This window comes from Bos taurus, chromosome 13, assembly GCF_002263795.3.
Source record: "Bos taurus isolate L1 Dominette 01449 registration number 42190680 breed Hereford chromosome 13, ARS-UCD2.0, whole genome shotgun sequence".
NCBI classification, from domain to species: domain Eukaryota; kingdom Metazoa; phylum Chordata; class Mammalia; order Artiodactyla; family Bovidae; genus Bos; species Bos taurus.
Window position 1 is genome coordinate 29,577,290 of NC_037340.1, and position 16,769 is coordinate 29,594,058.

At 41.7% G+C, this 16,769-nt stretch overlaps 1 protein-coding gene across 2 annotated transcripts in view; it reads right to left on the bottom strand.

Annotated features, from left to right (window-relative positions):
- The window catches only part of DCLRE1C (DNA cross-link repair 1C), a 35,833-nt gene extending 24,814 nt beyond the window's left edge, over window positions 1–11,019 (bottom strand). The window contains exons 1-2 of one of the 2 annotated variants that reach the window (NM_001100377.1): window positions 10,875–11,019; window positions 1,717–1,768 (exon numbers count right to left, since the gene is read on the bottom strand). In NM_001100377.1, coding sequence (NP_001093847.1) covers window positions 1,717–1,768; window positions 10,875–10,983 — 161 coding nt within the window. In that variant the 5' untranslated portion in view covers window positions 10,984–11,019. The remainder of the gene's footprint in view (window positions 1–1,716; window positions 1,769–10,874) is intronic. The other variant, XM_059892600.1, reaches the window with a different exon arrangement.
- Window positions 11,020–16,769: the final 5,750 nt, after the last annotated feature.

Sequence of the window (16,769 nt, forward strand, 5' to 3'; positions counted from 1 at the left end):
ACTCAGCTTTCTTTATGGTCCAACTCTCACATCCATACATGACTACTGGAAAAACCATAGCTTTGACTAGACGGACCTTTGTTGGCAAAGTACTATCTCTGCTTTTTAATATGCTGAGGTTTAATATGCTAGGTTGGTCATAACTTCTCTTCCAAGGAGCAAGTGTCTTTTAATTTCATGGCTGCAGTCACTATCTGCAGTGATTTTGGAGTCCAAAAAAATAAAGTCTGTCACTGTTTCCATTGTTTCCCCATCTATTTGCCATGAAGTGATGGGACCAGATGCCATGATCTTAGTTTTCTGAACGTTGAGTTGTAAGCCAACTTTTTTACTCTCTTCTTGCACTTTCATAAAGAGGCTCTTTAGTTCTTCTTCACTTTCTGCCATAAGGAATCAGCCTTCAATGCAGGAGACCCTGGTTCAATTCCTGGGTTGGGAAGATCTGCTGGAGAAGGGAAAGGCTACCCTCTCCAGTATTCTGGCTCTGGAGAATTCCATGGACTGTATTAGTCCATGGGGTCGCAGAGAGTCGGGACACTCCAATTTAGAGGTTAGGAATGCAGTCTATGGTAGATCATACTTTCCAAAGATGGCCATGTTAACCATATATCCCCCCAACCACACACAGCCTTCTTAACAAAATGGTCATGGAACTTCCACTGACAGGAGGGATCTGTGTTGACCTCCCCTTGAATCTGAACCAACAGAATGTAATGGAAGTAATACTGTAGGGCTTCCGAGTCTAGATCTCTGGACGATATGGCTGCTGCTAGCTCTCTTTTATAGGTCTCTGGTGGCCAGATGGTCAAGAATTCGCCTGCAATGCAGGAGACCTAGGTTCAATCCCTGGGTGGATTGATACCTTGGAGAAGGAATTGGCAACCCACTGAAGTATTCTTGACTGGAGAATCCCAAGGACAGAGGAATGTGGTAGGCTATGTCCACGGGGTCGCAAAATTGAGTCCGACACAATTGAGCAACTAACACAGCTCTCATTTGGGATGTACACTTTTTTTTTCCTTTAAAAACTCCAGCTATCCTGAAACCACTATGCTGAAGAGATATTTTTAGAGGTGGAGATACCCAAAGGGCCCCAACTGTTTGAGTCTGCCTAACTCAGGTGTCAGACATTGAATGAATAAGCCTCCAGACGTAACACCAGCCCCATATAATACCCAGTCAGGCAGAAACCAGCCATCCCCACTATGCCCTGTCAGAGCTCCTGACCCTCAGAAACAGAATAGAGACAGAATACATGATTAGGGTTACTTTAAGCCACTGAGCTTGTGGGTAGTTTGCTACGCAGCAATAGATGACTAATATACCGGCTCTAAAATCCAACAGACCTGGCGGGAGTCCTGGTCCCCCACATTACTAGCTGTGTGACCTTGGGCAACTCATCTAACCCCTCTGGTTCCTCAGTTTCCTCATCCATAAGATAGAATTGATTTTACAACCAAAAGCTAAACCATGATGGCAGAAGTCAGAAGACAGGTTATCTGTGAGTGGGAAAGACTGAGTTGGGGAGGGACAGAGTTCTGTACCAGGTGAGTGCTGTTGTTTCTCAGGCTGGGCAGAAGCTGCACATGTGTATACTTGTGAAAGTCCATCAGACTGTTTCCTTATGATGTAAGTACTTTCCTACGTAGAGGTTACAGCTCAATTAAAAGTTTTACTTAAAAAAGCCCACACAAATAAACAGCAAGAAAAAATTACCTGCATTCCAACCTTCTTTTCAAGCTAGGGGCTCTTAATCCTTTCATATGATCTGAAAACATAAAAGAATCAGATATCATAAATACATTATTTTTTCAGAGGATTCCTTGACCCAGGGAAACTGAGTTGTCTGTTGTTTATAGATTTCCTTTTAAGAGAAAATAAATGAGAGTTTCACTTTTATAGGAGCATAGATTTGTATGAGCTCTTGCTTCTGCAAGTGAAGAATCCACCGAAAACAGGACAAGAACCACCAAAGTTGACCATCTCTGAGCCAACAGAAGCCATTTAAAAGGAGAATGAGCCTCTGTATCTTAGGGCAGAGTCTAAATCACTTGGAGTAGCCACAGAAGAATGCATGACCAGAGTCTCATTTGGAACTGCTTCCATCATTTTCCTCTACTCTCTTTTATTTCAATCCAACCATCTTCGGACCATGCTCTCTCTAACCCCTTCAATTCCAGTCACTAAGTTAGTCCATCTGGAAATTCAAGTTTGCTTCCATGGAATCCTTGAGGAAACCATACAGGCTTAGGCCAGAATAAGAAGAGTTTCATTAACTTCTCAGCCAACTGTGACTGCTGGGTTGAAAATCATTTAAGAGACACTGGACTTAAACAAACATTAGAGTAGATGAACTTCACAGATATATACAGAACGTTCCATGCAAAAGCAATAGAACACACATTCTTCTCAAATGCATAGGGAACACTGTCCAAGACATGCACATATTAGGCCACAAAATGAGTCTCAATATATTTAAGAAGATTGAAATCATATCAAGCATCTTTTCCAACTACAATGGTATAAAACTAGAAAGAAAATTAATTATAAGAAACCTGGAAAATTCACAAATATATGGAGATTAAACAACACACTACTGAACAACCAATGGGCCAAAGAAGAAATCAAAAGAGAAATTCCAAAATACCTTGAAACAAATGAAAATGGAAATAAAACATACCAAAATATGTGGGATGCACAAAAACAGTTCTAAGGGGGAAGTGCAAATGATAAATCTCCACCTCAAAAAATAAGAAAAATCAACCTAATTTTACACTTTAATGAACTAGAAAAATAACAAAGCCCAAAACTATTAGAAGGAAGGAAATAACAAAAATTAGAACAAAAACAAAGAAATAGAGACTAAAAAGGCAACAGAGAAAAATCAGTAACAGCTGGTTCTTTAAAAAGATAAACATAACTGGCGAGTCTTTGCTAGACTCACCAACAAAAAAGAGAGAGACACATAGGGCTCAAATGAATAAAATCAGAAATAAAAGAAGAGTTATTACAACTGTTGCCACAGAAAAGAAAGAGTAAGAGACTACTATGAACAATTATACACCAACATAGCGGACGGCCTAGAAGAAATTGATAAAGTCTTAGAAACATACGACCTAGAAGGACTCAATCATGATGAAACAGAAAGTCTGAGCAGACTGATTACTAGTAAGGATATCAAATATCCTTTCTAATATCAGTAATTTTAAAAAATCCAACAAACAAAAGTCCCAGACCTGATGACTTTGCTGCTGAATTCTACAAACATTCAAAGAACTCATTTTATGAAGCTAGTACTACCCTGATACCAAAACCAGACAAGGACATCACACACAAAAAAAGAAAATACAGCCCAATATCCCTGATGTACATAGACTAAAAAATCCTCAACAAAATATTAGCAAACAGAATTCAACAATATATTAAAAGGATCATACACCATGGTTAAGTGGGATTTATTCCAAGGATGCAAACTTGGTTCAACATCCACAAATCAATCAATGTGATAATCTCATTAACAAAATGAAGGATAAAAATCATATAATCATCTCAACAGATGCACAAAAGCACTGGACAAAACTCAATATACATTTATGACAAAAAATCTCAATAAACCAGGTACAGATGGAACATACCTTAATATAATAAAGCCATTGTAACAATCTCTCAGCAAACATTCAAAACTACATCAAAAAGAATAAAATGCCTAAGAATAAACTTAACCAAGGAAATGAAGGTTTGTATATTTAAAACTATAAAACATTAATAAAATAAATTGAAGATGACACAAATAGAAAGCTATTTCGTGTTCATAGACTGAAAGAATCAATATTGTTAAATGTCCATACCACACAAAGCAATCAACAGGCTCAATGTAACCAATATCAAAATTCCATTGACATTATCCATAGAAAAAGTTCAAATACTCATAAAATTTGTACAGAACCACAAAAGACTCCAAATAGCCAAAGTAGTCTTGAAAAAGAACAAAACTGGAGATACGTTTTCTGATTACAAAATGTATTTCAAAGCTATAGTAATTAAAACAGTATGGTACTGGCATAAAAACACATAGATAGATCAACAAAACAGAATAATAAGCCCAGAAATAAACCTACATATATTGTGTCAATTTATGATAAAAAGTGAAAATGTTAGGCACTCAGTTGTGTCCGACTCTCTGTGACCCCATGGACTGTGGCCTGTCCCTGTCCATGGAATTCTCCAGGCAAGGATACTGGAGTGGGTTACCATGCCCGCCTCAAAATTTAAGACTAATTACTCCCAAATCCATAGTTGTTTATATATATATATATATATATATATATATATATATATAATCTTTACTTTTTTATTTTTGGCTGTGCTGGGTCTTTGTTGCTATGCTCAGAATGAAACCTAACCACTATCTTATACTATACATAAGAATTAACTCAAAACAGATTAAAGACTTGAATGTAAGATCTGAAACCATAAAATTTCTAGATGAAAACACAGGCAGTAAGCTACTTGATATGGGTCTTGATGATGATTTTTTTAAATCTGACACCAAAAGCAAAAATAAACAAATGATCAATACAAAGTGATTTTTTTTAATGGGCAGATCTAAATATACATTTTCCCCAAGACATACAGATGGCCAACAGGCACATCAAAAGATGTTCCACATCACTAATCACCTGCTGCTGCTGCTAAGTCGCTTTAGTTGTGTCCGACTCTGTGCGACCCCATAGACGGCAGCCCACCAGGCTCCCCCATCCCTGGGATTCTCCAGGCAAGAACACTGGAGTGCGTTGCCATTTCCTTCTCCAATGCATGAAAGTGAAAAGTGAAAGTGAAGTTGCTTAGTCGTGTCCAACCCTCAGTGACCCCATGGACTGCAGCCCACCAGGCTCCTCCGTCCGTGGGATTTTCCAGGCAAGAGTACTGGAGTGGGGTGCCATTGCCTTCTCCGCACTAATCACCAGTGAAATGTAAATCAAACCCAGTATAAGATATTACCTCATACCCATTAGAATGGTTATTATCAAAAAGAAAAATAACAAATGTTGAAAAGGATGTAGAGAAATGGGAGCCCTTGTGCACTGTTGGTGGGAACGTAAATTAGTGCAGCCCATTTTATAGAAAACAATATGGAATTTCCTCAAAAAATTAAAATATAGGACTATCATATGATCTGGCAATTCCAAATCTGTGTATTTATCTGAAGAAAGGTATCTGCACCTCAGGTTCACTGCACTGTTATTTACAACAGCCAAGACTGGAAACAACCTAAGTGTCCATCAGTGGATGAATGGATAAAGAAAACTGTGGTTTACATGCACGAAGGATATTATTCAGCCATAAAATTGCTGTCTAACCACAAATTAACAACCTTCATTATAAGTATTCTAAAAGCTGATAATAAGTTTAGTAAGTTTAAAGCTAATTAAAACAAAAGTATTCTCTCTATATAACTTTTTTTCAGCTCTTTTAAGGTTAATACATAAATGCTGCTGGAAATTAATTTTACTTAAAACTATAACTAAGTTGGTTATTTTGAAAGTCATCCCTCCTCAAATCATTTACCAAAACTGACTTTCATTTGCGTTTATGTAAACACTGCCCATTACCACCCCTGATGAAAGCAAAGACAGTCAAGCTTGGCTGTTGGGGAGACAATGTTAAATAGCGTGGCAATAACCCACAAGAAAAATATCTAATTACCCTATTCACTACCAACACTGGAAAAGGTCAGTTTTCATCCCAATTCCAAAGAAAGACAATGCAAAAGGATGTTCAAACTACCCCACAATTGCACTCATCTCACACGCTAGCAAAGTATTGCTCAAACTTCTCCAAGCCAGGCTTCAACAGTACATGAACTGTAAACTTCCAGATGTTCAAGCTGGTTTTAGAAAAGGCAGAGGAACCAGAGATCAAATTGCCAACATCCACTGGATCATCAAAAAAGCAAGAGAGTTCCAGAAAAACATCTACTTCTGCTTTATTGACTATGTCAAAGCCTTTGTTGTGTGGATCACAACAAACTGGAAAATTCTTGAAGAGATGGGAATATGAGACCATCTTACCTGCTTCCTGAGAAATCTGTACGCAGGTCAAGAAGCAACAGTTAGAACTGGACATGGAACAACAGACTGGTTCCAAATTGGGAAAGGAGTACATCAATGCTGTATATTGTCACCCTGCTTATTTAACTTATATGCAGAGTACATCATGCAAAATGCCAGGCTGGATGAAGCACAAGCTGGAATCAAGATTGCTGGGAGAAATATCAATAACCTCAGATATGCAGATGATACCATCCTTATGGCAGAAAGCAAAGAACTAAAGAGTCTCTTGATGAAAGTGAAAGAAGAGAGTGAAAAAGTTGGCTTAAAACTCAACATTCAAAAAACTAAGATCATGGCACCCAGTCCCATCATTTCATGGCAAATAGATGCGAAAACTGGAAACCATGACAGACTTTATTTTCCTGGGCTCCAAAATCACTACAGATGGTGACTGCAGCCATGAAATTAAAAGACACTTGCTCCTTGGAAGAAAGTATGACCAACCTAGACAGCATATTAAAAAGCAGAGACATTACTTTGCCAACAAAGGTCCGTCTAGTCAAGGCAATGGCACCCCACTCCGTTACTCTTGCCTGGAAAATCCCATGGATGGAGGAGCCTGGTAGGCTGCAGTCCATGGGGTCACTAAGAGTCGGACACGACTGAGCAACTTCACTTTCACTTTTTCACTTTCACGCATTGGAGAAGGAAATGGCAACCCACTCCAGTGTTCTTGCCTGGAGAATCCCAGGGACAGGGGAGCCTGGTGAGCTGACGTCTATGGGGTCACACAGAGTTGGACACGACTGAAGTGACTTAGCAGCAGCAGCAGTCAAGGCTATGGTTTTTCCTGTGGTCATGTATGGATGTGAGAGTTGGACTGTGAAGAAGGCTGAGCGCCAGAGAATTGATGCTTTTGAACTGTGGTGTTGGAGAAGACTCTTGAGAGTCCCTTGGACTGCAAGGAGATCCAACCAGTCCATTCTGAAGGAGATCAGCCCTGGGATTTCTTTGAAAGGAATGATGCTAAAGCTGAAACTCCAGTACTTTGGCCACCTCATGCGAAGAGCTGACTCATTGGAAAAGACTCTGATGCTGGGAGGGATTGGGGGCAGGAGGAGAAGCGGACGACAGAGGATGAGATGGTTGAATGGCATCAGTGACTCGATGGACATGAGTTTGAGCAAGCTCTGGGAGTTGGTGATGGACAGGGAAGCCTGGCATAATGCAGTCCATGGGGTCTCAAGGAGTCAGACACAACACAGCAACTGAACTACCAACACACACACCCTCAAATTTGTATGTAATGATCCTTAACTAATGAAAATAAGGCCATCACCACACCTCACGTGGCCAACACTGACCAAACACATGCCTCTACAGGACAGTCCACCTGCCGCCTCAGAGGGTGCATCTCCTCACGTCACTGCTGGTCCAGGCTTTTCAGGACAATGAGCACTTCCCAGAGCAGGACTCTCTGTTAGAAGGCTGACTCAGGACTCTGCTCCATGTTCCCAAACCAATTCAGTGGGCAGCACCCTGTTCCATCAAGACAGTCCAGCCCACCACCCCAGGCTCCTTCCTCATGGGCAGTCAAGGGAACCTGAATGCGTTTACTTTGTGATGCTAGTGGCTCAGTGGTAAAAAATCTGCATGCAGTGCAGGAGACCCAGGTTTGACCCCTGAGTCAGGAAGATTCCCTGGAGGAGGAAATGGAAACCCACTCCAGTGTTCTTGCCTGGGAAATCCTATGGACAGAGGAGCCGGGTGGGACTCTGACCCTGGAGTCCATGGGGTCACAACAGTTGGACATGACTGAGCGACTCAACAACAACAAGGACTGCACGCAGAGTCTCTCTTCCAGGGCCTTTTTTGTTTTCCTTGACCAGAATAAATCATCTTAAGTTGTCTCCAGAAGGGGTCCTCCCCCGCTCTGGGCCACTGTCTTAAGGCTATGGGTCCCCTCTTGTCCTCCAGGCCTCACTGGTGCTTAGTCAAGTCTGCCCTGAGCATAGCACTGGATTCCAGATGGGCCATAAGCAAGCGTCAAGCAGGTCCATGGCCCACCTTAACTTTCATCAAGATGTGATGCTAACAGTGTACATGCAGGTGTTAACAAGAGGCCATAGATCTTGTCAGACATCCTGTGTCACTCAGTTTAGGCTGCAATAACAAAATATCAGAGTCTGTGTGGCTTAAACAGAAATGCATTTCTAACACTTCTGGCAGCTAAAGTTCAAGATTAAGGTGATGAGACTGATTTCTGGGGATGCCTCTCCTCCTGCCTTACAAACAGCCATGTTCTTGCTATGTGCTCACACCTTTCCTCACTGTGCATATGGAGGGAGTGAGCTCTCCTCCTTTTCTTCTAAGGCCACCAATCCTATCAAATTAGAACCTCACCCTTACAATCTCATTTAACCTTCAGGTGTTATTTACTCATTTGTGTCCGACTCTTTGCGACCCCATTCAGTGTAGCCCACCAGGCTCCTCTGTCCATGGAATTTTCCAGAACATTGGAGTTAACCTTAATCACCTCCTAAAAGTCCCTTCTCCAAATGCAGTCACACTGGGAGTTAGGGACTCAGTATCTGAATTTGGGTTTGGGGGCGTGCAGTGTACAAGTCACTCCATAACACATCCAAAGAAATGTTTCCCAAAATGGTTATAAACCACCAGTGGGCAATGTGGCAAACCTCAGAAAGCAGAAGGAGAGTTCTTGCCCTTGATGAGTCTACATCCTTATTGGGAAAACAGACCCACGTGGGATCAGAGAATAGGAAAAGTTATTATAAAGTGCTGGACAGGAGAGTCTTCGTTAATGTACAAACTAATGATGATGATTTCACAACTATTCCTCAATTTTAAAAAATAAGTAAAAATATAAATACACATATAAATACAAAAACAAGCAGACAGACAAATTCCGTTAGATGAATATGAACTCTTTCTCCAAACTCACTACTGCAAAATACGAAAGCCAAGCCCTGAATCCATTGTTTCATTGTGGCCACCACATGCGAGTTCAGACACCTCCTGTGGAGACTCAACAGAAAAGGTGAAAATATTCTCACCCAGCAGTGAATTCCCAATGAAAAACAAGGCAAAAACAGAAATGTTATCAAGTCACAGAAAGACTGTATAGAGGCTCCTATGCTCTTCAGTGAATCAGGAAAGGAGGTCCAGATTTTTCTCATTAAAGAGAGAGAGAAAAAAAAAAGGAGCTGAGAGCTGGAAAGCAGAGGCATTTCCCCAAAGCAGAAATTTCATCAATTTACACTACCTTAAAGTGACTGACTCCACACACAAGACAACGGCTGGTCTGCACACCAACCGCACGACGAGGGCCAAGTTTTGGTATTTGCAGTTTACTTAAATATCACACGGTGTGGTTTGTACATAAATAAGTATCTGAGTCACTCCTCAAAATAGGGGTTGGGGATCCTACTTAAGCTACTCTGGAAGTCCACACTCAAGAGGCAGCTTCCAGATTGCTCCAGTTAAGCTTCATCTCTGGTCAATGCCCAAGGCTGTGCTAATTAGCACAATGAATATGGAGCCTGTTTTCATAGGTAAAGTTAGTGACCTATCAGTCAGTATGTCAGATGGTTGTGAAATCAGCAGGTACCTCAGCCCTGGAGACTGGCTAAAACGCTTTAGAGATGCTCCAGCCTTGCCTGGAGCAGTTAGCCTTGGGACCCTATGGTTAGAGGGTGATGCCAGGCTTAATTCCTAACAGCTTCCAGCTGTGAAACATTCGTATTCTAGTTGCCTGACCTGGCCCTCTAGAAAAGAAACCTGCATCCCACCTCTAGACAGAACATCTATAAGGGAGGGGAGCTTGCACTTCGTCGAGCTTACAGACAGGACTTTTCAGTGCCTGCATGCTTGCTTATCTGTGTGTAGGAGTATGGCACAAGACGCTTCTCCTCGGAAGAAAAGCTATGACAAACCTAGACAGCATGTTAAAAGGCAGAGACATTACTTTGCCGAGAAAGGTCTGTCCAGTCAAAGCTATGGTTTTTCCAGTAGTCATGTATGGATGTGAGAGTTGGACTATAAAGAAAGCTGAGCACCGAAAAATCGATGCTTCTGAACTGTGGTGCTGGAGAAGACTCTTGAGAGTCCCTTGGACTGCAAGGAGATCCAATCAGTCCATTCTAAAGGAAATCAGTCCTGAATATTCATTGGAAGGACTGTTGCTGAAGTTGAAGCACCAATACTTTGGCCACCTGATGCTTAGAACTGACTCATTGGAAAAGACCCTGATGATGGGAAAGACTGAAGGCAAGAGAAGAGGACGACAGCGGATGAGATGGTTGGATGGCATCACCGACTCGATGGACATGAGTTTGAACAAGCTCCAGGAGTTGGTGATGGACAGGGAAGCTTGGCGTGCTGCAGTCCATGGGATCGCAAAGAGTCGGTCACGACTGAGCGACTAAACTGAACTGTATGGCATAATCCCGAGAATGTGGGGGAAGAACTAAGTAATACCCGTCAACCTCTGATTACTGGGCACTGGGAGAGCTTTCAAAAGAACAGAACAGTTGTGGCAGATCAAAGTGGCGTGGGTCAGTGGCAACTGGTAGTTGCTGTTCTATCCCGCAGTATGAGGGATGAGAAGATAAAGCCTCGGATAGACTGAAGAGCTCGGCTGGGCAAGGTCCAAGCTAGTTTCTCGCATAGCCTCCCAAAGCCTGCACTTCCTCCTGCAAGACCCTCGCCTTCCTTCTCTCCAGACATGGGTGACCTCTTCGAGGGGCCCGATCCCGCGCAGCCCGGGTCCCCGGGAGGAGGCGACGCGCTGCGCTCACTCACCTTTGTGGCAGTGGGACAGGAAGTAGGCACGGGCCCTCAGGTTCTCCCTGTCGAAGCGGTCTATGGAGATGGTTGGATACTCTGCCATCTGACCCTCGAAGCAGCTCATAGCGTCGGTCAACCTTGGCGGACTAACCGCCTCGCGAGTGAGCCGCTTAAGCCCCAGCCTCCGCCGGCGCCGCTACTTCCGGGAACTTGCCACCGCCTCACCACTGGCCGGCCGGACCCAGCAAAGTCCAATCAGAGCAGCTCTGCTTCCGGGGTGGGCGGTGCCAACGAGCTTTCTGTCATTTCCGGCCTCCCGTCACCTGTGGGTTAAAACCAACCACCTGGGCTGCTCTGCGTTCACAGCTGAGAGGCTGGGTGGAATCTAGGCTGTAACGCGAGCAGTGGGCCTCCTCCTGGATACCTCGGCACAACACATCGTCGCTTTGCCTGGGTCTGTGCAGGAACAAGAATGCGAAGGGAGACAACGTCCAGAGCAGGCGACTACATCCAAGGATGCGAAGCGGGATGCGGAGCTTGGCTTTGAAATCAGACTGCATTCTGCTTCCTTCTTGTCCACTGTGTTCCTGAAAGCTTGCTTTGGCTTCTCTTCTTTCTGTCCCTTCCCACTGTCTTCTTTATGGGATAATCGTGAAGACTGTGTGAGAAAATTGTATCAGTCTTGTGGTATATTCGAAAACTATTAGTCCCCGTTTCCATTTATAATCTACAAACTGAGTAAAATACACAATCTCTGACAATCAAGCTCAGATGCATGATCTTAGGGTAGATAAGTAAAGATCTCAGGGAGAGTTTAGCTGCTAGCCTCCCCAACCTCCAACTCTTCTGAGATGTTTTGTTGTTGTTATTGTTTTCTGGAAGTTAGAAAGATGTATAAAAGTAAAACAATGGTAGGGTGATAGATGAAAGGTATGGAGTTTTTAAACATCAAAACAACTTTATGAAAAGGTTTGCTAAAGTATTGTGTGGGCCTACATGCTCAGTCATGTCCGACTCTTTGTAACTCTATGGACTGTAGCCCACCAGGCTCCTCTGTCCATAGGATTTTCCAGGCAAGAATACTGGAGTGGGTTGCTATTTCCTCCTCCAGGGGATCTTCCCGAACCAGGGATGGAACCCATGACTCTTTCGTCTCCTGCACTGCAGGTGGATTCTTTATCGCTGAGCCATTGGAGAAGTCTTGTGAAAATATTAACATTCACCAAATAGTCGCAATAGCATTACCTGCACCCCCTTTGTAGCAAGTCTCCTTAGACACCACAGTATTATTTTAATCACAACTCCAACACCTGTGAGTTGTGCTTAGTGTTGTGCAAGCTACTACTTTGTGCTAGCACTGTACAAGCCCTGCCATGATGACAGAGATGACTAAGATGTGCCTACAAGTCATTTTCAATCAATTTGGAGATAGACCTTTGTAGAACATGGTAAATAAATGCTTCCACAGAGACACAAGGTAACGTAGGAATAATTCCAGTAACAATTTGTTCTAACCAGGGAAATCAAGAATCAGAATGTCACCCTCAGGGAATATTAGCATATTCTGAAGCCCTGGCAGTCAGTTCTATTCAAATACAGATTCTGATGAACTGCTGAGGAGGAGGAGGAGGAGGAGGAAAGGAAGAGTAAGAAGAGAAAGGGGAGAGGAGGGGGGAGGAGTACACACCATTGTCACTACTCTGAGTAAAATACTCTGCTAGTATATATTGCCAACACATTTGATTTGGTATGAGATGGCTTGTCATAGGACAAAAGAGGGTGTCACTGTGGCTAGGCTGTCTGTACCTAAAACAAGATCTTGCACTGAGCCTGATATCTGCAGAATCCAGTGTGTTTACTTCTGAGAATGAAGCTCCTGGCCACAGGTCTTGATATGGCTCATATTCTTATTTTTTTATTTGTCCCTTTGTTTATCCTATTCTCTTTCAACAATGGATACAGTACAAGAGAATAAAGACAAATAGAGAGTTAGAATAAAAAGAGGATAGGATAAGCATAGCCCAGAGGCATGTAATGTGTACCCTTAAGATGAGTGAGCCATATATTTATGTTGTGCTTTTTTTTCAGCTGACAATATAAATAACTTGCATTATACACATACTATGTTCTATGCTATTCTTAGAAAAGAAAATACAGGCCCTGATTAGCCACTTTCATCTGAGCCACTACTATTTATGTAATCCTGGTTAAGGTAACGTCTCCGAAACTCAGTTTTATCATCTTAAAATGGAGATAACAATAAAGCCCACACAAGGCCCTGGAAAATGCTAAGAGCTCAATAAATATTAGACACTCAGTCGTATCCAACTCTGTGCGACCCCATGGACTGTAGCCCACCAAGCTCTTCTGTCCATGGGATTCTCCAGGCAAGAATACTGGAGTGGACTGACATTCCATCTTCTCCAGAGGATCTTCCCGACTCAGAGATCCAACCTGGGTCTCCATTGCAGGCAGATTCTTTACCATCTGAGCCACCAGGGAAGCTTCCAATAAATATTAGCCATTATTATTTAGTGGGCACCTACTACTATATGATCTCACTGATATGTCGAATCTAAAGAAATCCAACTCTTGGAAACAAAGAACAGATTGGTGGTTGCCAGAGAAGAGTGAGGGGTGTGGGAGAGATGAGTAAAAGTGATCAAAAGGTACAAACTTCCAGTTATAAGATGAAAAAGTCATGGAATGGAATGTACAGCATAGCAACTACAATTGACAATACTGTAGTGTATACTTGTGCTTAGTTGCTCAGTCATGTCCAACTCTTTGCGACCCCATGGACTGTAGCCTGCCCACCAGGCTCCTCTGTCCATGGGGATTCTTCAGGCAAGAATACTGGAGTGGGTTGCCTTGCCCACTTCCAGGGGATATTCACAACCCAGGGATAAAACCCATGTCTACTGCATTTCAAGCAGATTCTTTAGCATCTGAGGCACCAGGGAAGCCCAGTGTATACTTGAGAGCTACTGAAGAAGTGGATATTAAAAGTTTTCATCACAAGAAAAAAAACTAACTATATGAGGTGATGGATGGTTAGCTAGATTTATTGTACTGATCATGCTGGTACAGCATATACATGTTTCAAGACATTATGTTGTTCACCTTAAACTTATGCAATGTTATATATAAATTATATCACAATACAATTGGGAGAGAAAAGGAATGAGCTATTAATACAACAAAACAAAAGGGACGAGTCTCAAAATAATTTTGCTGAGCAAAAGAAGCCAGACAAAAGAAGAGTACATACTACATTATGCCATTTATATAAAATTATAGAAAAATGTAAATTGATCTAAAGTGACAGAAAGCAATCAACAGTCAACTTTGTACACAAGGAAACAAGTTCATTAACTTGATGTGGTCATGATTTCAAGGGTATATACATATGCCAAAACCTATTGAATTACATGCTGCTAATATGTGCTATTTATTGCATTTCAATTATAGCTCAATAGATTTGAAAAAAAAAATTAGAGAGTATATAGGGCTTCCCTGATGGCTCAGCTGGTAAAGAATCCACCCGCAATGTGGGAGACCTGGGTTTGATCCCTGTGTTGGGAAGATCCCCTGGAGAAGGGAACAGCTAGCTACTCACTCCAGAATCCTGGCCTGGAGAATTCCATGGACTGTATAGTCTACGGGGTAGCAAAGAGTCGGACACAACTGAGTGACTTTCACTCACTCACATAGGAGGATGTAAACAAAGTAAACAAGATTGGTAGGGATATTCCTTCTCTATAGGAGCCGACTGATTAAGAAGACACTACCTAGCTATGAGGTTTCCCTGGTGGTCCAGTGGTTAAGATTCCACATTTCCAATGTAAGATTCAACACAATCCTATCAAAATACCAAGAGCATTTTTCACAGAACTATAACAAATAATTTTAAAATGTATATGGAAACACAAAAGACTCTGATAGCCAACAATATTGAGAAAAAAAGAACAGAGTTGGAGGAATAACACTTCCTGACTTCAGACTGGACTACAAAGCTACAATCATCAAAACAATATGACACTGGCACAAGAACAGACTCATAGATCAGTGCAACAGGATAGAAATCCCAGAAATAAACCCATGCACTTATGGTCAATTAATCTACAACAAGGGAATCAAGTATATCTAATGGAGAAAAGACAGTCTCTTCAACAGTGGTGTAGGAAAACCAGACAGCTACATAGAAAAGGTTCTAATTTCATTCTTTTACAATTTCATATGCAAAGATAACTCAATATGGATTAAGGACCTAAATGTAAGAACAGAAACCATAAAACTCTTAGAAGAAAACACAGGTGTAATACTCTGACATAAATTATAGCAATATTTTTTTGGAGGTCTGCTCCTAAAGCAAAGGAAATAAAAGCAAAATAAACATATGGCACCTAATTAAACTTAAAAACCATTGCACAGCAAAGATAGCCAGTGACAAGACCAAAAGATAACCTACTAAATGGGAGAAAATATTTGCAAGTAATATGACTTATACAGCCCATGGTATCTCAAAAGAGTCAAACATGACTTAGAGACTAAACAACAACATAAGGGGTTAGTATCCAAAATACATAAACAGCTCATACAATTAACAGCAACCTCCCCCAAACAACCCAATTTAAAAATGGGTAGAAGACCTGAATAGACATTCTTCCAGAGAAGACATACAGATGACCAACAGGGACTTGAAAAGATACTCAGCATCACTAATCAACAGGGAAATGCAAATTAATACTACAATGAGATAGCACCTTACACCTGTCAGGATGACTATCATCAAAAAGAACACAAATAACAAATACTGGTGAAGATGTAGAGAAAAGAGACCCCTTGTACACTATTGATGGAAATACAAGTTGGTGCAGCCACTGTGGAAAACAGTACGGAAGTTTCTCAATATTCAAAATACCATATGACCCATCAGTTCCACTCGTGGGTATATATCAAAAAAGAAACCCATTAATTCAAAAAGAATTAACCAATGTTCATTGTTGTTGTTCAGCCGCTCAGTTGTGTCCAACTCTCTGTGACCCCATGGACTGCAGCATACTGTCCTTCATCATCTCCCAGACCTTACTCAAACTCATGTCCATCGAGTTGGTGATTCATCCAACCATCTCATCCTCTGTTGTCCCCTTCTCCTGCCTTCCATATTTCCCAGTATCAGGGTCTTTTCCAATGAGTCAGCTCTTCAAATCCGCCAAAGTATTGGAGCTTCAGCATCAGTCCTTTCAATGAATATTCAGGATTGATTTTCTTTAGGATTGACTGGTTTTATCTCCTTGCAGTCCAAGGGACTCTCAAGAGTCTTCTCCAACACCACAGTTCAAAAGCATCAGTTCTTCAGTGCTCAGTCTTCTTTATGGCCCAACTCTCACATCCATACGTGACTACTGGAAAAACCATAGCTTTGACTAGATGGACCTTTGTTGGCAAAGTAATGTCTCTCCTTTTTAACATGCTGTCTAGGTTGGTCATAGCTTTTCTTCAAAGGAATAAGCATCCAGCAGCATTATTTACAATTGCCAAGACATGGAATCAACAGATGAATGTATCTCCTAGCCACCATGCTATACTGCTTCCACACAGTAGCAGTGATGGTGAAATATATTTATTCCGAATATGCTGTTTTAGTACCTACTTAGTGCTAGGCACTGTTTTTGGAATTTAGTTAACAATATCTCTCTCGATGGAAACTACATTCGAGTGAAAGATAAATACTAAAATATAAACAGGCAATGGGGGTGGAATGAATTGGGAGATTGGGATTGACATATATACACTACTGATACAACGTGAAAAATAGATGACTAACAAGAACCTACTGTATAGCACAGGGAATTCTGCTCAGTGCTCCATGGTGACCTAAATGGGAAGGAAATCCAAAAATGAGGG